This window comes from Theropithecus gelada, chromosome 19, assembly GCF_003255815.1.
Source record: "Theropithecus gelada isolate Dixy chromosome 19, Tgel_1.0, whole genome shotgun sequence".
Taxonomy (NCBI): domain Eukaryota; kingdom Metazoa; phylum Chordata; class Mammalia; order Primates; family Cercopithecidae; genus Theropithecus; species Theropithecus gelada.
The window spans coordinates 33,492,044-33,515,182 of NC_037687.1; the positions used below are offsets into that span (position 1 = coordinate 33,492,044).

At 39.2% G+C, this 23,139-nt stretch overlaps 1 protein-coding gene across 3 annotated transcripts; it reads left to right on the plus strand.

Moving 5' to 3' along the window:
* The first annotated feature begins 1,023 nt into the window (after nucleotides 1–1,023).
* Nucleotides 1,024–21,553, plus strand: ZNF583 (zinc finger protein 583). Of its 3 annotated transcripts, none has more exons than XM_025368811.1 (5): nucleotides 1,024–1,150; nucleotides 3,696–3,794; nucleotides 10,334–10,460; nucleotides 10,718–10,813; nucleotides 19,861–21,553. In XM_025368811.1, the coding sequence occupies exons 2-5, from the start codon at nucleotides 3,786–3,788 to the stop codon at nucleotides 21,336–21,338; spliced, it is 1,710 nt and encodes a 569-aa protein (XP_025224596.1). In that variant the 5' UTR covers nucleotides 1,024–1,150; nucleotides 3,696–3,785; the 3' UTR covers nucleotides 21,339–21,553. The 3 variants fall into 3 exon arrangements, with proteins under 3 accessions (XP_025224596.1, XP_025224597.1, XP_025224595.1); XM_025368812.1 differs by having other exon boundaries at nucleotides 1,048–1,127; XM_025368810.1 differs by lacking the exons at nucleotides 1,024–1,150; nucleotides 3,696–3,794 and having other exon boundaries at nucleotides 10,322–10,460.
* The last annotated feature ends 1,586 nt before the right edge of the window (nucleotides 21,554–23,139 follow it).

Consider the following 23,139-nt stretch of genomic DNA (forward strand, 5'->3'; position numbering starts at 1 on the left):
GGGAGGCAGGCTTGGGAACTGAGCCCTCAGCGAATGGTGTCTGACCCGTCTCCAAGCAGACAGCGTCGGAATTGAACTGGAGGACACCCAGCTGGTGTTCACTGCAGAACTCATTGAACTCACTGCTTGCTTGGTATGCGGGTGCTTGGTATGTTTGGGAAACTCCCCCATATTTGGTCAGAGAAGTCTTGTTACGATTAGTTCTCGAGATAATAGGAAAAAAAATGCACCTTTTGTTTTTTCCACTGATTCAGAGGGCATAGCTGAAGGAAGGAAGAACTGAAAGAATGGTCTTAACACTCTGCTTCGCTTTTCTTCATAACACGCATTACTTCCCAGTATGCATCAGTGTCCTTTATTATTAATATTTCCTATTGAATTCTTCCCGCATTAGAACGCTGCTTCATGAAGTGGGGATTTTGTCTGATTGTTCACTGCCGTGTGCCCAGGGCCTACGACAGTGCCCGACACAGTAGGCGCTCAATAAATGGTGAATGAAAAACAGGGTAAGGCGGAGAGAGAAGAAACAGAAAGGGAAAGGAAAGAGAAAGCCCGGGCTGCCAGACAGCTTAATCACCCATACGTCCTACCGGGCCCCTCTCCAGCTGGCTCTGGCCACACACTGGTCCTCCAGGCTCCCTTTTCTCAGCGCTGAGCTCACAGCCCCACACCGAGCGCTTAAGCGCGGACGCGGCTACTGCGCGTGCGCGTCACCGCGCTAGCGCCCCGGCCTGGCAGCCTTTGGGGACCCGAGCCAGCTGCGCCTGCGCAGTCAGAGCGGGTCCTCCCAGGCCTCAGGTGGAACGGGTGGGTGAACGGGCGGTCGAACGACCTGAGAGGGTTCAGCTGGTCCGAGTGGGGTTCTGAAGGCCAGCGGAGGTGGGCTTACTAGGGAAGGCGGCGCAGCAGAAACTACCTGCAACGAGCGGCGAGACCTGCGGCCGCCAGGGACCCTCGGCCACCATCCCAGCATCCTCTGCGCCGCGCCGGCCCTGGACTTCATTTCCCAGCGGCCCCTGCGGCCTGCCCTAGCGCTGCGGCGCCTTTGTGAGCGCGGCGGGCGGCCAGGATCGAGCCCTGGCCCGGGCCCTGGCCCAGCCCCGGCCTCCAAGGACCGCGCGAAGGAAGTACCCACCGGAGGGAGGAGGCGGTGAGGAGCGCGGGATGGAGCTGACGCCGAGGGCGGCCATGCCACCGTGTGTGGGACCGTGTGTGACAGTGTGTGAGAATGTTGTGACATTAAGGAACCGTGTGTGACAATGTGTTTGACAGTGTGGAACCGTGTGTGAGACTGTGTGACTGTGTGAGAATGTGTGTGAGACCGTGTGTGAATATGTGTGTCAGTGTGAGACCATGTGGGACAAATGTGGGATTGTGTGTGACAGTGTGAGACTGGGTGTGAGAATGTGTGTGACAGTATGAGACCGTTGCCCCTGTGTGTGCAGGAGCCTTTGACAGTATATGGGACCGTGTGGGTTGTGTTTAAGACCACATCACCATGTGTGAGACTGACTGGGAGTGTGTGACAGTGTTAAACTGTCACTATGTGTAGACCGTGTGAACAGTGTGTAAGACCATGTCACTGTGTGTGTGACCTCTGTGTGCGGGATAATGTAAGACCATGTGACAGTGTGTGTGACTTTGTGAACAGAGTTTGACCATGTGTGTAGGATCACGTGAGACTGTGACAGTATGTGAGGCCATGTCACCGTGTGTGAGGCTATGTGTGGTTGTGTACGGTATGTGGCTGTTGATGTGGGACCACGTGAAACTGCAGACTGTCACTGTATGTGAAACTATGTGAACAGAGTTCGTGTTGTTGGACTAAGATTGTATGTGACAGTGAAATTGTGCATGACTGTGTGTGATTATGTGAGACTGAGGGAGATTGTGTGACTTAGCACTGTGTGTCATTCCGACAGTGAGTGTGACAGTGTGACTCAGAATGGCCTTATATGACCCATTGTGAGAGCAGGGCGGGCTACAATGTGGGGGCATGTCCATAGGTTGCCAGGGGAGGTGCCAGAGTGACAAACTGTGTGGTTTGTTGTCTGTTATTTGTGTGGGCAGGAAGCTATGTGGGTGCTTGGAGATGCTGGTGTTCTCTGGGGTTTGGGAGACTGCTGTTGTGGTGGAGAGACAGAGAGATGGAGATGAAGGGGAGAAGATGGAAAAAGGGAGAGGGGAAGAGAGCTGGAAAGGGATAGACAGACAGGAGCCTCAGACTTAAGCCTGAAAACACTGGCTGCTTGTCCTCTGGCACAGTAGTTTTTCCATCCCTCTCAGTCTCTGGGGGCATGTGAGGAATTTAACAGGAAAAAGGAATGGGAGACCTACCATGTGCTATTTATGAAAATAAATGACAGAAAGATGAAAATTTATTTAAGAAAGGATGTACCAAGCACTGTGCTCAATGCTTTATGTAGATCATTTCAGAATCCTCCCAACAATTGATAGGGAATAGTTACCGTTTCACTGATAGGGAAACAGGTTTGCAGTGGTTACCTAACTTGCCAGAGGTTGTAGAGGTAGCATGTCGTGGTTTGGCTGTTTGAGACCAAGTGTTCTGATCCTTAAGCCTAGTCATTCTTACCACTAAGTTATGCTGCTTCTTAGGTAATAGCTTTATTCTTTAAGACAGTGAGGTGTGGTGGATAAGAATTAATGATAAGGGTTTGGATGACTGTTCATGCATAGCCTGCCCCTCCTTCCCTCTCTCCTTCTTTCTCTCTGAGGAGATTGCCCAGAAAAGTCAAGAGATTAGTTTTCAGTTGTGGGTTGTCATAAGCCAGGACCTGAAGCAGGCCGTCTTGACTCTTTGATCGAGTGTCCACCACACCACATGGACCCTCTGATGCTCACTCTGTGTATAGAGATGCTTTCTCTGAGAAATTTTATTTTGTAGCTTTATCTCTCATCCTTGCAGAAAGGGTGGGAACATATTTCCTTTCAACATCATGATCGGGTGGAAAGAATTAAGAGTTAGACCTGGTTTCCAGTTTGGCTTAATTCCTTATTACCATGATGCCTTGAATAATTAATTACTCTGATGAAGAGCCTTCGTGTGTGAAAAAGAGGGAAATCCTTGCTTGGTAATGCCATTGTGTAATTGCTGTTTTTGTTTTAAATTATAAAAGGGAAGGTAACTTAAGCACAGAACATGTATTTTTTGTTGTTGTTGTTGTTGTTTTTTTGAGACAGAGTATCGCTCTGTTGCCCAGACTGGAGTGCAGTGGCGTGATCTTGGCTCACTGCAAGCTCCGCTTCCCGGGTTCATGCCATTCTTCTGCCTCAGCCTCCCGAGTAGCTGGGACTACAGGCGCCCACCACCACACCCGGCTAATTTTTTGTATTTTTTAATAGAGACTGGGTTTCACCATGTTAGCCAGGATGGTCTCGATCTCCTGGCCTCATGTCTCGATCTCCTGACCTCGTGATCCGCCGCCTCAGCCTCCCAAAGTGCTGGGATTACAGGCGTGAGCCATCGCACCTGGCCCATATGTTGTATTCTTAAGATCCAAAGCATGTGGGCAAAAGAATTGTAAATTTAGATATAAATGACTTGCTCAGTGATATCTCTAATTTACTCCTGAGGTTGGGGAAAGAAGGAGAAAGAGAAGGAAAGGTTTCTAGGCTGATGATACTGAGAGCTGCAGGGCAGGCCTGGCATTTTATGGGTTTTTTTCCTTCTCCAGCTCTACTTTCTCAGGATACCATCCCTCTCCTGGAGAGGAGCCTGAAGGAGTAGGACAGAAGAATTGTCAAATTCTGGAATCCTTAAAGCCATGTCCAAGGTAAGGAAGCATTTCTTCTCTCTTCCCTAAAATGCCATCTTATTTTTTTAGGTTATACGAACATTTTGTTTTTCTTCCAAAATACTCCAACCTAACAAGGTTCCATTCATCCAGTGACTCGTTCCTCATATCTTGCTTTCCAGTAAAAGTCCCCAAAAGCTTAGTCATCTTTTTTTCCACAGCCAGCATTTTTATCTTCACTCAAGAAATAGTTCGGCACCTCCTCTGGGTTTAGTGTCTGTTAGAAGCTCTCACGATGCAAAAATACACTCACTGGTATATGAAAACCTTCATTGTAGTAAGTTGATTCATTGAGATTGAGGTGTATGTTCAGATGTAACCACTAGCATAAATAAAGCTTTTCCACAGACCTAGGTTTGAAAAGAAGGCGAGACAGGAGGGTTGTCAGGTGGTCTTAGTCACAGAACAGGGCAGAGTCTCTTGCTCAAAGTGATTTTGAGGAGTGAGATGTGTTGAGTTTTGAATATTAAAGTGTGGGTCAGCTAGGGCAGGGATTTTTCCAAGCACTCTGTGGGCTTTAAAGAATAGTATTCCAGGGAATAATGAGGTACCATTTTAGGGACATTCTCAGTGTCCACAGCTATGTTATTCTAGGTCATCCAGTTAAGTGGAATTAATATGTAAAAAATAGAACTTTTTTTGAAAAAGAGTAATGGGAGAGCACTTAAATCTACATTAAAATAAAAGCTGTATATATCTATAATAATGAAAACAGTAGATAGTGTGGAATGGAGCCAGAAGAAACATATAATGTTAAGAAACAAATCCAAGTATAAGAATTCCATAAGAATGGAAATACTCATTCACTGAACATATAGTTATTAAAGACCTTATGCTAAGTGCTGTGATAAATAAAAATAGGCCCTGTCTTTGTCTTCATAGAATTTAATGTATACTAGTTTAATTATATGATGTACTGATGTTATTTTAAATCAATAGGGAAGGGATAGAATATTCATTTAGTAAAAAAAAAAATTTCTCTACACATAGGTAAAAATACGTAGAGGATAAATACATTATATAGGTTAAATATGTATAAAAAAACACAAACCTCTAGGTTAAAATATAGAGAATGGAGAAAGAGTAAGGTGAGGCAGATGCAGAAATCAGCTAGTACAGCACTGTCCAATAGAACTTTCTGTGATGATTGACAGTAGAAATGTTCTATATCTACAGTGTTTAATATAGAAGCCACTAGCCAGATGTGGCTACAAAGACTTGTATATACTAGCATGACTGAGAAACTGAATGTTTAAATGTTACTTGATTTAAATTTAGCCATATGTAGCTAGTAGCTAGTGTATTAGACAGCACAGTCTTAGGCTTATAAAACAGTAAAGCCGGGAAGATAATTATGGGTGATCTTGTCCAAGTTTCCCATTCTACAGATGAAGAAAAGGAGGCCAGGGGAAGAGAGTGACATGTCCACGTAACCAGTTAGTGACTGAGTCAGATGTAAGAAGTTGTAATATACATTGAGGGTCAGTAACGTCGATGATGGTGAGTGATGATATTAAGAGGGTGGTGGAAAATGATGAAGGACACTGTAGCGAGACTGTGATGGGGCTCATTATTTCACTCCCATGCCCGGAACCTTTATTGCCTTCCTGTCTTACTTGGAATGAAATCCAGTATCCTAACCATGGCCTATAAGGCCCTTTGTGCTTCAGCTCCTGGCTTTCCTAGACCTCATTTTCTACAAATATTTACCTCTCTTCATTTTAATGACAGTAGTGAATTTGCTGTCTCTCAGACTTACTCTGCTTTTTCTTGTCTCTGGACTTTTGCATTTGCTCCCCCATCCCCCTACATGTTGACATAGCTTGCCCTCCCATTTCACTCAGATTATTGTTCAAACCTTACCTCTTCGTTTAGACTTACCTTGACCATATCATCTACAATAAACACCCTATCACTCTTAATCACCCTTTACCTTCTTTTGTTTGTCACATGTCACTACCTGACGTGTATGACCTTATGTTTAATGTTTTTCTCCTTTGTTAGAATATTAAGAGGAGAAACTTTGTTTTGTTCACCTTTGTATTCCTGACTCTTAGAATAGTGCCCGGTTGGTAATAGGCATTCAGATGAATTCCTCATCTGTGAGTGAGACCAGGATAGCTAGAGCTAGACACCTCTTGTTTCCTGCTACTGATTTGGTAACAGAAGAAAGAAAAAGCTGAAAGTGTGATGTATAGAATAGATGGAATCCATTAGCCCAAATGCTGTTTCCAGGACCCCTCCCCAGACCTCCTGAATCATGGTCTCTTGGTGGCACCTAAGAAAACACATTTTTATTGGGTTTCCCAGGATTATTATTATTTTTTTTTGAGATGGGGTCTCACTGTGTTGCCCAGACTGGTTCTGAACTTCTGGCCTCCAGTTATCTTCCTGCCTCAGCCTCCCAAGTAGCCCAGTAGCTGGATTACAGGTATCCAGGATGATTTTAATGCATGGCTTTTGAGAACCTCTGCCTTTAAAGATTATATTTAAAGTATGCCTCTTGTAAGCAGCATATAATTGACTAGTTTTAAAAAGGCTAGCCTGATCATCTTAATCTTTTAGTGTTTATTACATATTTAATATAATACTTGTAGATATGTTTTTAAAACTACTGTATTTCTGTTTGTTTTCCATTTATCCCATCTGTTCTTTTTTCCTTTGTTTCTCCTGAACAGGATGAGATGCCTATGGTGATTTAACTCCACAGTATTATTATCGCTCTATTTATAGTTACTGCTTTAGAACTCTTAATTTATTCCTGTGTTTTCATGCTTCCATTTTCCTTCTGTTTTACTTCTACCTGAAGAACTCTTTGAGGATGTCTTTGAGTGCAAGGCAACACTTTACTCCCACCCTTAATTGGTTTTTTTCACTTCAAAAATGATTTGACCGTATTGCTGCTGGGTCAAAATAGTGTAATTAAAAATTTTTTTGAGGTTAAGTAATTTTGTGAAATCCTGGTCTCAATGGAGAGAATGACGTCTATGAATCAATTTAAAAAAAATAATTCAAGACCTATGCAACATCATAGTAAAAAATTAAGATTTACCCAGCCGGGTGCGGTGGCTCACGCCTGTAATCTCAGCACTTTGAGGGGCCGAGGCGGGTGGATCATCTGAGGTCAGGAGTTCGAGACCAGCCTGGCCAACATGGTGAAACCCTATCTCTACTCAAAATACAAAAATATTAGCTGGGCATGGTGGTAGGTGCCTGTAATCCCAGCTACTTGGGAAACTGAGGCAGGAGAATTGCTTGAACATGGGAGGTGGAGTTTGCAGTGAGCCGAGATCATGCCACTGCACTCCAGCCTGGGTGACGAGGGCAGAAAACTCCGTCTCAAAAAAAAAAAGAAAAAATTAAGATTTACCCAACTGAAAATAAGCATGGGGGTTAGTAAGTAAGACAGGGCATAATTGTACTATTTAATATTATTCAGCCAATAATTGACATTATCGGTAAGTGAAATATATACATAATCATAGACATCAGTATAAGGAACTGTTTGAACAGATTATACTAACTATAAATTATAATTGCTTTTAGGAGGTCGAGTGACACGGGAGTAGGCATGGGGGTGAAAGACTTCCAATCCTAGCACTTTGGGAGGCCAAGGCAGGAGGATCTCTTGAGCCCAGGAGTTTGAGACCAGCCTGGGCAACATAGTGAGACATCATCTGTACCAAAAATTTAAAAAGTTACCTGGGCCTGGTGATGAGCACCTGTGGTCCCAGCTGCTTGAGAGGCCGAGGTTGGGAGAATCATTCAAGCCTTACAAGTTGAGACTGCAATCAGCCATGATTGTAACACTGCACTCCAGCCTGGGCGACAGAGCAAGATCCTGTCTCCTAAAAAATAAAATTAAAAAAAAAAAGGAGTGGGGGGAAATCACTGAGGGTAGAAATACTGGAGAGTATATTTTTAAGTTTCTGTAATGATAGTAATTTTTAAATTAAATCAAAATAATTATAAAAAGCATTTGCAAGGTATTCATGGTCTCATTGGCTGAGAGGAAAATGTCAGATAATTAAAACACAGAATGCATTAGTTCATGTGTGCAGCTAAAAAATGTCTCTTGAGGACTTTGTGTAGCAAAAGCTTCTTCATTAATGTCTACACAATAAATGATGTGTGTGGAACACTTTCCTGCCCAAAATTTTAAAGAGTTTGTATTGAAGTGTTTGAGCAGTGCCCAGGCCTATCCAGCACAAGTTTTACTTTTTAGACCTGATTCACATTCCTTTCCTTTTTTGAAGTGACAAGTCACTTCCTTAGATATCCTTGTATTAAGAAGTGTTTCAGAGATGGAAGCTTTTTAAACAGCTGATGCATGTAATTGATGTTTCTTGGAGCCATACTTTTGCTTTCTTTATAGATGACCTCCTTAACATTTTTGTGCATCGTTCTGACAGTAGCAGTTAACATTGACTCATTTTTTTTTTCCATTAAAAAGGTTTCTAAATAAAATCACTGATGTATTTGAGTATTTCTTCAACAGGAGCATTACTCTGCAAAGAGTCATACAAGGGTAGGGGTGATGTTCATATTTGACAACCAACAAGGCAAAGGCACACAGCAGAACATATCTTAGCTGGGATCCTGGCGTTTGCTGCCATGCTGGGCATTAATCTTCAGTTGCTGAATTCCTTATGGAGAAATCTGGTCACTAGCAGCACTCAGTGCAGTAGCTGTTTACCAGTGAGTGTGGCAATATTTTAGTATATAAGGAATCAACATAGCTGCTCAGGTGTGTACCATTGAATCCCATCTCTATGTCAGCCCAGCTTAAGAAAAGGCTTTGCTCTGTGACATGTCAAAACCAAGATGCATATGCCTAACCATACAGCAAGCCCTGGTAAGTCTTGAGCTGACTTATCTTGTTAGGAAGAAGACCCATTTTTAATTTTTAGGGAGCGAACTAGGTCTCGTTCCATGTTATCTTAAAGATCCTTACTTCAACATGCAGTAGTAGTATTTGGGAGCTGTACTGTAACATTTTAAAAACTCTCTTGCTCATCAAACAGGCACAGTTGTGTATGTTCCTCTAGTGAGAGCGGTGGGTATTTTTTGATGCATTTCATTATCAGACTTGGAGACGTTCACTATTTAAGTAAATTAATAGTGCTTAAATTATATTATTTTGTCTCTTATGTAGCATATTTATAAGTTACCAACTATCTTTACAACTTAGTGGGGTTATCAAGAGCTGTTAGGCAATCATTTGTTGCCTCTTCCACACAGTCTCAGGAAAATTTTTATTTCCAACGGAAATTTGTCCTATATTGAAATAACTTTTATTGTACTTCTTTGATTCCTTCTTATCAAGTACTGATTATACAGATTCAAACATTTATTATAATAGCACTCTTCTTCTCAAGACATTAGAAGTCACAGTCTTGGAGATCAACTTCATTTTATCTGTGACAAATTTTTTCTTGTTTTGATTGAGATACCTTTTTGTTTGTTTGTCTTTAGAAACAGGGTCTCACTATATTGCCCAGGCTGGACTCAAGCATCCCAGGCAATCCTCCTGCCTCAGCCTCTTGAGTACCTGGGACTTTAGACATGCACCACCACCTCTGGCCTGATTCAGATACCTTTTGTGACATGAAGCTGCTGTTCATCTAAACCATACGCCTTCCGTTCATTTAAACCATCTACAGGGGAGGAATTTGTGTAAAACAAATGTTTAAAGTACAACACACACAAGACCTAGGTTGTCATTATGAAATGTGTACTATGAAATGTAAAAAATACGTGAGATACCTGAGGTCATCAGTGAGATGAAATGCATCACTTTGACAGCTGATTAGCTAATGTTATCTTTGCCACCAAGCACAAATTCAGTGGCATACTTCCCCACACATTAGGTAATCTGTCACTCAGCTTCTTGATTGCTCTCTGTTATGGTATACATTTAAGCCATATTTTTGCAAGTCAGTATACAACTTTGTTTACTGTTTCTATTACGTATATTTAATTTCAGAAAGTCAATGTTGTAAGCATCAAACATATTTATATGTATTTTTATACAACCCTATTGATGTCTCTGGAACATTGACCATTTCATTGTACTGAGTTTGGAAAAATGCCAGGTTCAGCCATATACACGTTATAAAGCTTAACTCAGCCTGTTTCCTCCTTGAAGCTCTTTACTTCCCCAGTGTATCTGATTTTCCAATATTGAGAAATAACTCTGGCATTTAATATGAATAACATATTTTATACTTGATTTACAGTGTTCTGTTATTTTCCAATTTGGTGTGTGTTATAAATCCTTTTCTCCAACAGGATTATCTCTCAAATTGGATACTTCCCATGACAAAATATCCAAACAAAGCACAGAGAAGTCATCTAGTAATTATCTGACATGTGTTGCCTAGAACCTAAGATACTGTCAGAAAGTTTTGCTATGTGCAATATTTCTCTCTCAAAGTATAGACAATTTAACTTTTTAACCTAGGCTCATGTGAGGATATGAACACTCATTGAGCAAGAATGTGTTTATGTCATTTCAGGATTTGGTGACATTTGGGGATGTGGCTGTAAATTTCTCTCAAGAGGAATGGGAATGGCTGAACCCCGCTCAGAGGAATTTGTACAGGAAAGTGATGTTGGAGAACTACAGGAGCCTGGTATCACTGGGTAAGGACGTCTCCTGTAATTCAGAATCTGTACATGGGACTGAGCTCCAGCGTAATGTTGGGAAACCTCTGATGTCCTTCACTAAATTTCCCTTTCTTGTGCTTCCCAAAACAGGTTGAATGTGTAGAACTGGCAGCTTCATCTTCCCCATTCTTATTCCTCAGCTCCCTCCCATTATGCTCCCACCTTCTTGATGATGCAGAAACTTGATCTTACTTGTATACCTGCCTAATGCCCCTTTTATTTTTTGTAAGCAGGAGTTTCTGTTTCTAAGCCAGATGTGATCTCATTATTGGAGCAAGGAAAAGAGCCCTGGATGGTGAAGAAAGAGGGAACAAGAGGCACATGCCCTGGTGAGTAAGAGAGAAATAGGGAGATAGAAGACATTGCCAGGAAAAGCTCGGCAATTCTGAAAGATTTCAGTTCATCATTGATGTTTCCTGGGTAGCTTTTCTTAAAGATTCGAAGTCTGGGAAGAAATATTGAGGCATCTTTAGCATGAGCTCCTCAATATGTTCTCTCTGTTTATATTCTCTCACAAGTTATGGTCTTCTCTGACAGTAATCTTCTCTGATAACCCATTTTCCTGTTGTTGGATCCAAATGTCACAGCATCTCCTTGTCCTTGCCTTTTAGTTTTATACAGGTTGCTTTGTTTCATTTTTTAAAAATCCAGGTGCCTATAATCCCGGCTTTTTGGGAAAACAAAGTGGGTGGATCACTTGAGCCCAGGCGTTCGAGACCAGCCTGGGCAACATGGTAAAACTAAAAATACACACACAAAAAAAATCAGCCAGGCCTGGTGGCATGCGCCTGTAATATCTACATGGGAGGCTGAGGTGGGAGGATCACCTGAGCCTGTGATCTGAGAGCACGCCACTGCACTCCAGCCTGGGCAACAAAGCAAGAGCCTGTCTTTAAAAAAAAAAAAAAGAAGCTAGGTTTTTTTGGTTTGTTTTTTGTTTTTTTTCCTTTCTCAGTTACTCATTCCTTTTAGATTGAAGGATTGATGCATTTATTTATTCTTTTTCCAAGCCTCATTGGCTTTATGTTTTTTTTGTTTGTTTGTTTGTTTTTGAGATGGAGTCTCGCTCTGTCGCCTAGGCTGGAGTGCAGTGGACGGATCTCAGCTCACTGCAAGCTCTGCCTCTCGGGTTTATGCCATTCTCCTGCCTCAGCCTCCCAAGTAGCTGGGACTACAGGCGCCCGCCACCTCGCCCTGCTAGTTTTTTGTACTTTTTAGTACAGACGGGGTTTCACCGTGTTAGCCAGAATGGTCTCGATCTCCTGACCTCGTGATCCGCCCGTCTTGGCCTCCCAAAGTGCTGGGATTACAGGCTTCAGCCACCACGCCCAGCCGACTTTATGTTTTGAGAAGAGGATTCTGCTAAATTCTTGGGATTATTCAGAGGCTTATACACCAGCAAAGAAAAAAGAAAGCCAATTTTATTTACAAGTGTGGGTAACTACAAGATGATAACACTTAATAGAAACAATCATAAGAATAGGTTGATAGGAGGAAAGATGATAAATTTGGCTGTGGACATAAGAGGGTTATATGTATAAGATGAGGAGAGTTCCAAGCAAAGAAATGCAACATGCAACTGGTTTAGAAGATAGGGTCTGAGAAAAATACTCTGATTTAGAGATGTCAGTGTGAATGAATGAGATCACTGGTCTTAAGAGTTTAAGAGATAAAGCCTGATGCCGAGGCCTTTGTGGGAGAAGTGAATCTTTGACAACTTTCTCAGTATCCTCCATGGTAAATGGCATCTCTGTAGTTTGTCTTTGGTTAATATATATATATTTTTAGATGGGGTCTTGACCTGTTGCCCAGGCTGGAGTGCAGTGGTGCACTGCAACCTCCACCTCCCAAGTTCAAGCAATTCTCCCACCTCAGCCTCCCAAGTAGCTGGGATTACAGGCATGTGCCACCATGCCCAGCTAATTTTTCTGTATTTTAAGTAGAGATGGGGTTTCACCATGTTGGTCAGGGTGGTCTTGAACTTGTGACCTCAAATGATCTGCCCACCTGGGCCTCCCAAAGTGCTGAGATTACAGGCATGAGCCACTGCCTCCAGCCTGTCTTTAGTTAAATTTTATGCATTTTAATTTTTCTAGATAATTGTTCTTTTCATTTAGGTTATCAGATTTCATGAATTTGAGCAAAGTAATATACAATTATTTTTCTTTTTTTATATCTATAATGGTTTCCAATTTTAATTTCTTATTTTGTATAACTATTCTTTTTTAAAAAGAATATATTGGTCGGGTATGGTGGCTTACACCTGTAATCCCAGCACTTTGGGAGGCCAAGGCATGTGGATCATGAGGTCAGGAGTTCAAGACCAGCCTGGCCAAGATGGTGAAACCCCGCCTCTACTAAAAATACAAAAATTAGCCAGGTATGGTGGCAGGCTCCTGTAATCCCAGCTACTCAGGAGGCTGAGGCAGAGAATCACTTGAACTCAGGAGGTGGAGGCTGCAGTGAGCCAAGATCACACCACTGAACTTTAACTTGAGACTCTGTCTCAAAAAAAAAAAAAAAGAATACATGTATTATTAGGTCGCTCTGTTCATAAATAAGTTTATTTTTAAATAAGTAGCTTATGGATTTATGTATTAGTATTCTTTTCCAATTTTCTGTTTTTTTCCATACTAATTCATAAAATATTTTCTCCTTACTAATTCTTTCCTTCTAATTTTCTTATTTATTTTGATCTCCATAGTTCTGAAATGAGAGCTTGATCTATTAATTTCATTCTTTTATTTAGTAATGAGATTATTAAGGACTGTGAATTTTCCTCTAAGTTTGTCTTTGTCTATCTCCTGTAGATTCTGATACTTGTGTTTTTGTTACTGCTGTTCATACTAGATAATCTACCTTAAAAATTTTTTTCTTTCACCCAGAGTTGTTTAAAAGAGAGTTTTCTGGTTTTATTGTATTTGATCAGATAGTATTATTATTAAGGAATTATTTATATTCAGTAAACTGGATACATATAAATTGTACAGTTTGATGACACTTGCATATACCCATGAAACTGTCACCACAATCAAGACACATTTAGTATTTCTATCACCCCAAAAGATTGCTTGTGTCTTTCCATCTATCCTACTCTCCACTCCCAGTTCCAAACAAACATGAATCTGATCTTTGTTGTTTTTTATTAATTTGCATCTAAAGTAAATGGAATCATACAGTATGTATTTTGTTATGTCTGGCTTATTTCACTCAGCATAATGATCTTGAAATTTATCTATATTATTGCAGTATGAATGCAACATTTCATTTATCCGTTCACCTAGTGATGGACATTTGGGTTGTTTCCACTTTGGGGCTATTACAAATAAAGTTGCTATACAGCTGTCATGTACAGGACTTTGTGTGAACATATATTTTTATTTTTTGGGGGTAAATACCTAAGATGGAAGAGAACTGAGTTATATGATAGGTATATGTTTAACTCTGTTAGAAACTGTCAGCTTTCTGATGGAATTATACCATTCTTCTAGCAGTGTATGAGACTTCCAGTTAATCCACATTCTCACCAAATCTTGGTATCATTAGTAGTATTTTTAATTTTAGTCATTCTAAAAGTTGTGTTGTGGTTTTAGTATGCATTTCTGGAATGACTAATAATGTTGAGCCTCTTTTCATATGCTTACTGGCCATGCATATAACATTTATGAAATATTTGTTCAAATATTTTGCCCATGTTTTATTGGATTGTTTATCTTATGAGTTGTAAGAGTTCTGTATATTGTCTTAAAACAAGTTCTTTATCATTTATATGTATTGGCTTATGTGTATGCCAATTATGGCTTGCCTTTTTGTTTTTCTACTGCCACCACTGTTGGAGGCAAAGTTTGCAATTCTTGTAAAATCCAATTTATTAACTTGTCTTAGTTGGTGCTTCTTATATCTAAGAAATTCTTGCTACTCCCAGGTCACAAAGATATTTTTCTAGGAGTTTTAAAGTTTTAGCATTTACATTTAGCTCTGTGAATGATTTTGAGGTAATGTATGTGTCTTGTGTGAGGTAAAGGTTGAGGTTCATTTTTTTTTCCATATGGATATACAGTTGCCCCAAGACCGTTTGTCAGGAAACACTTTCTCTTCCTAATTGTATCACCTTGCTACTTTTCCTGATCATCACTTGACCATATATGTGTGGGTATAGTTCTGGAATCTCTTCTGTTCCATTGATCTATATGTCTATTGTCTCACCAGTTCCATACTGCCTTGATTACTGTAGCTTTATGGTAAGTTTTGATATCAGATAGTGCAATTTGTAAAATTGCCTTGACTGTTTTAGATCATTTGCATTTCATATAAATTTCAGAATGAAGTTGATAATTTCTACTCAAAAAACTTAGATTTTTGCTGGGATTACATTGATTCTGTACATCAATTGAAAAAGAACTGACCTCTTAACATTGAGTCTTCTAATATAAGTATGGTTTATTAAGCCATTTATTAGTCTTTAAAAATGTCTCGAAGTTGGGTGTGATGGTGTGCGCTGGTAATCTTAGCTACTTGGGAGGCTGAGTTGGAAGGATTACTTGAGTCCAGGACTTTGAGACTAGCCTGGACAACATAGCAAGACTCTGTCTGAAAAAGAAAAAGGAAAAATAATAAAATTTATCTTAAGAATATTTTGTAGTATGCAGTGTAGTGGTACTGTGTTAAATTTTTTTCCTAAGTGTTTAATAGCTTTTTGAGTGCTATAATAAATATAATTTTTTAACAATTCGGTTTTCTAATAGTTTGCCCCTAGTATGCAAAAAATGTAAATTGATTTTTGTATTAACTTTACATCTTATGACCTTGCTAGATTCATTTAATAGTTGCCCTCACAGTTATTTTGTAGGTCTATGAGGATTTTTTGGATGGACAATCATGCCATCTACAAATAGTTTTTTTTTTCCTTCTGATCCTTTGAGAATTACACCTTACACCTTACACCTTATTTTTCTTGATGTATTGCAATGGCTAGGACCTCCTGTCTAATGTGTAATTGAAAGGGTAAGAGGAGATGTACTTGTGCTGTTCCAGTCTTAAGGGGAAATGTATTCTATCTTTACTGTTAAGTCAGTGTAAGCTGTAAGTTTTTCTTAGATGTCCTTGATCAGTTTGAAAATATTACTTTCTATGCCTGGTTTGCTGAGCATTTTTATAATAAATGGATCAGATACTATTTCTACATCTGTTGAAATGATAATGTGATTTTTTTTTCATTAACCTTTTAATATGGCGAATTACACTGATTGATTTTCAAATGTGAAACCAATCTTGCATTTTTGGGATAAACTCTACTTGGTCAAGATGATGCTATTCATATTTTCCTGGATTTGATTTGCCCAGTTTTATTAAAGATTTTGCCTTATGTACATGCGCTACATTGGTCTGCAGGTTTACTTTTATTTATTTATTTGTATATATATATATTTTTCAAGACGGAGTCTTGCTCTGTCACCAGGCTGGAGTGCAGTGACTCAATCTCAGCTCACTGCAACCTCCACCTCCTGGGTTCAAGTGATTCTCCTGCCTCAGCCTCCCGAGTAGCTGGGACTACAGGCACATGCCACCACGCCTAGCTAATTTTTGTATTTTTAGTAGACACGGGGTTTCACCCAGTTGGCCAGGATGGTCATGATTCTTGTCCTCGTGATCTGCCCACCTCGGCCTCCCAAAGTGCTGAGATTATAGGCATGAGCCACCGCGCCCGGCCTGCAGGTTTACTTTCTTAAAATTTTTTTATCTGGTTTTGGTATCAAGATAATACTGGCCTTATGAAACCAAGTTGGAAAGTGTTTTATCTTTTTCTATTTTCTGACAGTTTGGATAAAATGATATTATTTCTTCCTTAAATATTTGATAGAATTCACCAATGAAGACATCTGGGCCTGAAGTATTTTTTAAATAACAGCTTTAATGGATATAGGGTTAATCAGGTTATCTGATTTTTGTTGAATCAGCTTTGGTAGGCTGTGTCTTTCAAGAGATTTCTGTGTTTCATCTGAGTTGTTCAATTTATTAACATTTTTTAAAAACAGCTGTACAATATGTAATGATAACTCCTCTGGTGTTGCTGATATCTGTTCTTTTTTTCTTGATAACTGATGTTTTAAAAGAACCTACTTTTGTTTTATTTCCTCTGTTGTTGTTTTTCTGTATTGTTAATTTTCTTTCTTAACTTTTTGCTTCCACTTTCCTTAAGTTTACTTTGGTCTTTTCCTCACTTCTTTTTTTTTTTTGAGACGGAGTCTAGCTCTGTCACCCAGGCTGGAGTGCAGTGGCCGGATCTCAGCTCACTGCAAGCTCCGCCTCCCGGGTTTACGCCATTCTCCTGCCTCAGCCTCCTGAGTAGCTGGGAGTACAGGCGCCCGCCACGTCGCCCGGCTAGTTTTTTGTATTTTTTAGTAGAGACGGAGTTTCACCGTGTTAGCCAGGATGGTCTCGATCTCCTGACCTCGTGATCCACCCGCCTCGGCCTCCCAAAGTGCTGGGATTACAGGCTTGAGCCACCGCGCCCGGCCTTTTCCTCACTTCTTGAGGTAACATCTTAGATTATTGATTTTTAGACTTTTAGTTGTTTTCTAATATAAGCATTTGAAAACTAGATTTTCCTTTAAGTACCATTTTAGCTGTATCCCTCAGATTTTGATATGTTGTATTGTCATTATCAACCAAGATATTTTGTAATTTCTCTTACTATACTCTTTGGCCCATGATTTATATGATTTGGCCCATGATATATAACCTCTATTGAGGTTAGACAGCATACTCACCTTGGTTTCGGTACTTTAGAATTTATAGAGACTTGGTTTGTATATACTTGGTTTATAGTCTATCTTATTTACTGAACACACTGTGTGCACTCGAATACATGTTGTACAAGTGTTGATTGTAGTGTTGTATAAATATAAATTAGATCAAAGTAGTTAACCCTGTTGAGATCCTCTTTGTTACTATTTTCTCGTAGTTTTGTCAGTTTCTGAGCAAAGCATGCGTTAGTTGCCTATTATGACTATAGGATTACCTATTTCTTACACTTTCAGTTTTTGTGTTATGTATTTTGAGGCTTTATATTAGGTGCACACACATTAAAGATTATTTCTTTCTGGTGAATTGATCCCTTTATTACTATATGTCTCTTTATCTTTGGTAATACTCAGTTTTAAAGTCTATTTTATCTGACACGAATATAGTCAGTCTGGCCTTATGCTTACTGTTTGAATGTTACATCTTTATCTGTTTACTATTTATTTTTAATGTATTCTTATATATAATGTGAGGTTTCTATAAACAGCATATAATTGTGTCTTTCATTTTGTTGATTCCTATAAACTCTGCCTTTTAACTAAATGAGTTCATTAATATTTAATTATTTGTATAATTTGAGTTGGGTCTACTATTGTTTTCTCTTTAATATTTCTCATTAAAAAATATTTGCTCATCTCTATCTTCTTTTGGGATGTTTGAATATTTTTTATAATTCCATTTTATTTTATCTGCTGGCTTGTTGTACCTTTTTATATTATGCTTCCAGTGGGTGCTATCGTGCAGTGATGCTCAAAATGTGGTCCTGAGACCAGCAGCATCACCTGTGAATTTATTAGAAATGAAGATTCTCAGCCCTCAACCTCCACTAACTCAATCAAAAACTCTGTGCACAGAGTATAGCAATCTGTCGTTTAGCAAGTTTTATCTAATTCTGATACACTCTAAAATGTAAGAATCATGCCTGTAACGATTATAACATCCATCCTTTTCAGTCTAATGAGAATTAGTATTCATCAATGACTATACCTATGTTTTTACTTCCTTATTATAGTTTTATCAACCTAATTCTGGGTTTATTTAATTAGATCATTGCTCCTTGGCAGTCATTTCATATTTCTTTTTTGACCCATGAGTCTTCAGAATTTAATTTTCATGTTGACTTTCTATAGGGCATTCATGAGTGTGATTTGCAACTGTTTAGAGAGGAAAGTGGAATTTGGAAGGGCACTGAGGCAGCACAGTGGGAGTCAGCAGCCTCAATTTAAGTATGTTGCCTTCAGATTCTTTTCCTTCCAAATATCGTTATCCACTATAACATTTTAGTGGTAATATTCCATTTGATTTCAGACATTTACCCCATTCATGCAAGCATGTCATTCTAATAAGAGGATGAATTAGTGTGATGTTTTACGTATTATTGATTCAGTATTTATTCCAAAGATACTAAGCATCTTCTATCTTTCCAGGCTATTTTAGGCAATGGGTGTTCAAGGGTGAGAAAAAAAGTTCCTACACATGAATGTTTACATTCTAATGAGAATAGCGAGTAAGTTAACATGTAATATGATATTAAATAAGTTAGGTGCTGTGAAGTGCAAAGCAGGAGGAAGGGGAGTATGGAATACTTCATATTGGATGTTCAGCAAAGGCCATACTGAAGAGGTAATATGTGAACAGAACCTCAAGTGAAGAAGTGCACTGAGAGAAGGGATCAATCAGGTATCTGTGGAAGGTGCTTTTCAGGCAGAGAAATGGCAAGTCTGGTGTTCCTAAAGTGGAAATATAGTGAATACCCATATGACTGAAGTGGAGGAAGCAAGCAAGAGAGTAGTAGAATGTAAGATCAGAGAACACCAGGTCATGTAGAGTTTTATAAACCAGGGTAGGAATTTTGGCTTTATTATAAATATAGTACGAAACTACAGGAAAATCTTAAGCAGAAAAATGAAGTGATCTGATTTGGAACTGAACACGGGAAGGCAGATTAAGTTCTGTGCTAGGTTAGTAAGACCAAGCAGTTTAATAGAAAACTACTCTTATATGAAGGCATCTTAGCTTCAGGGATCAATTGAAAATTTACATATGGTTGGAATTTGTTACATAGAAAATGATTTTCAGGAAGACTTTTTTCTAACTGCAGATGTTTACCCACAGAGTTTTATGAACAATATGAACAACCATAAAATTTTACATGTATCCTAATAAGGATATTAATAGTGCCTAGTGTTGTTTTTAGGCCTGTGATTCCAATGGAGTTTTTAAATCATGTTAACATCATAAAACTGGCTTATTAAAGATAACTTAGCTTGAATGCAGGATAACCTATGATAAGAGAGGACAGGTGTTTGAAGTCTGTTATTAACTTCGATATAAAAAGCTGATTATGATTTTGGATGACCACCTTGTTTTGCTCTTCTTATATTTACCTTACTGGTTGTCAATGATTATTTCCTTAATCAACTCTCTTAAATTCTTATTATTTATAATGTCATTATTTTAGAATGCATTATAAGCTTTTAAATCCTTTAACTTGTTATGTATTTTATTCACATGTTTAAGTTTCTTCTAGTGAATTAAATACAAAAGACATTTGTTTCTTGATATCTTTTAGATTGGGAGTATGTATTTAAAAACAGTGAATTTTCATCAAAGCAAGAGACATATGAAGAATCATCCACAGTTGTGACAGTGGGAACAAGACATCTTAGTTATAGCCTTGACTACCCCAATTTGAGAGAAGACTGTCAAGGTAAGGACTGGTATAAGAACCAGCTGGGAAGTCAAGAGGTACATCTTAGTCAATTAATCATCACTCATAAGGAAATCCTTCCAGAAGTTCAAAATAAAGAATATAACAAATCTTGGCAAACATTCCACCAGGATACAATCTTTGATATACAACAGAGTTTTCCCACCAAAGAAAAAGAACATAAGCATGAACCACAAAAGAAAAGTTACCGGAAAAAATCTGTTGAAATGAAACATAGGAAAGTCTATGTAGAAAAGAAACTTTTGAAATGTAATGACTGTGAGAAAGTCTTCAACCAGAGCTCATCCCTTACTCTTCATCAGAGAATTCATACTGGAGAGAAACCCTATGCATGTGTTGAATGTGGGAAAACGTTCAGCCAGAGTGCAAACTTGGCACAACATAAGAGAATACATACTGGGGAGAAACCCTATGAATGTAAAGAATGTAGGAAAGCCTTCAGCCAGAATGCACACCTGGCCCAACATCAGAGAGTTCATACTGGAGAGAAACCCTATCAGTGTAAAGAATGTAAAAAAGCCTTCAGCCAGATTGCACACCTGACTCAGCATCAGAGAGTTCATACTGGAGAGAGACCTTTCGAATGTATTGAATGTGGAAAGGCCTTTAGTAATGGTTCATTTCTTGCTCAGCATCAGAGAATTCATACAGGAGAGAAACCTTATGTGTGTAATGTGTGTGGGAAAGCCTTTAGCCATCGTGGATACCTAATTGTACATCAGAGAATTCATACTGGAGAGAGACCCTACGAATGTAAGGAATGTAGGAAAGCCTTCAGCCAGTATGCACACCTTGCTCAACATCAGAGAGTTCATACTGGAGAAAAACCTTATGAATGTAAAGTATGTAGGAAAGCCTTCAGCCAAATTGCATACCTTGATCAACATCAGAGGGTTCATACTGGAGAGAAACCCTATGAATGTATTGAATGTGGGAAGGCCTTTAGCAATAGTTCATCACTTGCACAACATCAGAGAAGTCATACTGGAGAAAAACCCTATATGTGTAAGGAATGTAGGAAAACATTTAGCCAGAATGCAGGCCTTGCTCAACATCAGAGAATTCATACTGGAGAGAAACCTTATGAATGTAATGTTTGTGGGAAAGCCTTTAGCTATAGTGGATCTCTTACTCTACATCAGAGAATTCATACTGGAGAGAGACCCTATGAATGTAAAGATTGCAGGAAATCTTTCAGGCAGCGTGCACATCTTGCTCATCATGAAAGAATTCATACTATGGAGTCATTCTTGACTCTTTCCTCTCCCTCACCCTCCACATCAAATCAGTTGTCAAGACCTGTAGGTTTCATCTCCTGAATATGTCTGAAATCTCACCTCTTTAATCCATTTCCATTCCATCATCCTTGTCCAATGCACATTAATATATTTGACATGGGATACTCGAGTAGCTTTCCAATTGGTCACCTTGTATTCACCTTTGTCTGTGTCAGCTGTCCACATTGCAGCCAAATTTGTATTTTAAAAAAATATGTTGAGTATCATTTCTCCCTCATTAAAATTCCTCAGTGGCATCCCATAGTTTTTAAGTTAAAGTACACATTCTTCAAAATAGCCTAAAAACCTAGCCTCTAACACCTTGTTCCAGGCTACCTTCCAAAGTTCCTATCTTGTGTCACTACCCATCTCATTCTCTGAATACTTATCCAGGATTAAGACACATTTTCCAGAACGAAAAAGATCTGGGTTCCAATCTTTGCACTTCCATTTTCTGCCCTCTAATTTGGGGGCAGCATTTTGTGCTTTGTAAGCTTCAGTCTGATTTATAGTGTGGGAATAATAATGGTTCTACCTCAGAAGTTAATAGAAGAATGAAATAATGCATGTAAATTGCTCAGCAGCGTGCCTAGCATAAAGTAATTAAACATTAATGTAAAGTAAAAAGATAACCATACTATACATAGAAGAGCCGATCATCTCGGCCATGATTATCTCAGAAATAAAAAAAGAGATGCAGCAGCTCAGGACTGAGAGATTGTGAAGTGTTTTTTTTATTAGGAATGGTAGGCATTTTTCTAAAAGTAGGTAAGGAGAGTATCTAATACAGTAGGATTGACATTAGAGTCCGTCATATAGGGTAAAATGGTGGCTTCTATCTCAGCATTGACTAGATATTTAACAGTTCTAAGAAGCTGATGTCCTATTTTAAAAGTCTTTTTTTTTTTGAGATGGAGTCTTGCTCTGTTGCCCAGGCTAGAATGCAATGGTGCAATCTTGGCTCACTGCAACTTCTACCTCCCAAGTGATTCTCCTGCCTCAGCCTCCTGAGTAGCTGGGATTATAGACATGCACCACCATGCCTGGCTAATTTTTGTATTTGTAGTAGAGACAGGGTTTTGACATGTCGGCCAGGCTTTTCTCTAATTCTTGACGTCAGGTGATCCGCCTGTCTTGGCCTCCCAAAGTGCTGGGATTACATGCGTGAGCTGCTGTGCCTGGCATAAAAAGTCATTTTTTAATTAGACAGTTTACTGAGATGTATTCATCATTTACATGTAAACAAAGGCAAAATCAAAATTAAAAAGAAGTTGTGAAACAATCAGTAACCAATGAAGAGTAGAAAATTAAGTTTGAACCCCTTTTCTAAACCTGGGTAAATGAGTTATATCAAACCTATGTCATTTAAACTAATAAAGGTTGTTAAATTACTAAAATTTCAAAACTAGTGAAGAAAAGAAACCAAAACTGTAGGTGAGTTCTCATAAACTGGCCCACAAACATGTTTGATTCTGTATGCATGAAGTTTAAAATACATGCGAATACCTTCAGCAGACCATGTGTTTTCCCTTTCTCAAACATTCAAACCACTCCCTGATCCTTTATATCTGACCTTTTTTAATATTACTTCCTGGCCCCAGAAGTCTTTTGGCATATAATCAATGCAATAATCAATTCACATATGACTATAGATACAAACAGAATGATGAAAGTTTAATGGAGGATGAAAAGGAAGACAAATATTTTATCCTTTATATGGTAAGATTGATTCACTAGGCTGGGCGCGATGGCTCAAGCCTGTAATCCCAGCACTTTGGGAGGCCGAGACGGGTGGATCACAAAGTCAGGAGATCGAGACCATCCTGGCTAACATGGTGAAACG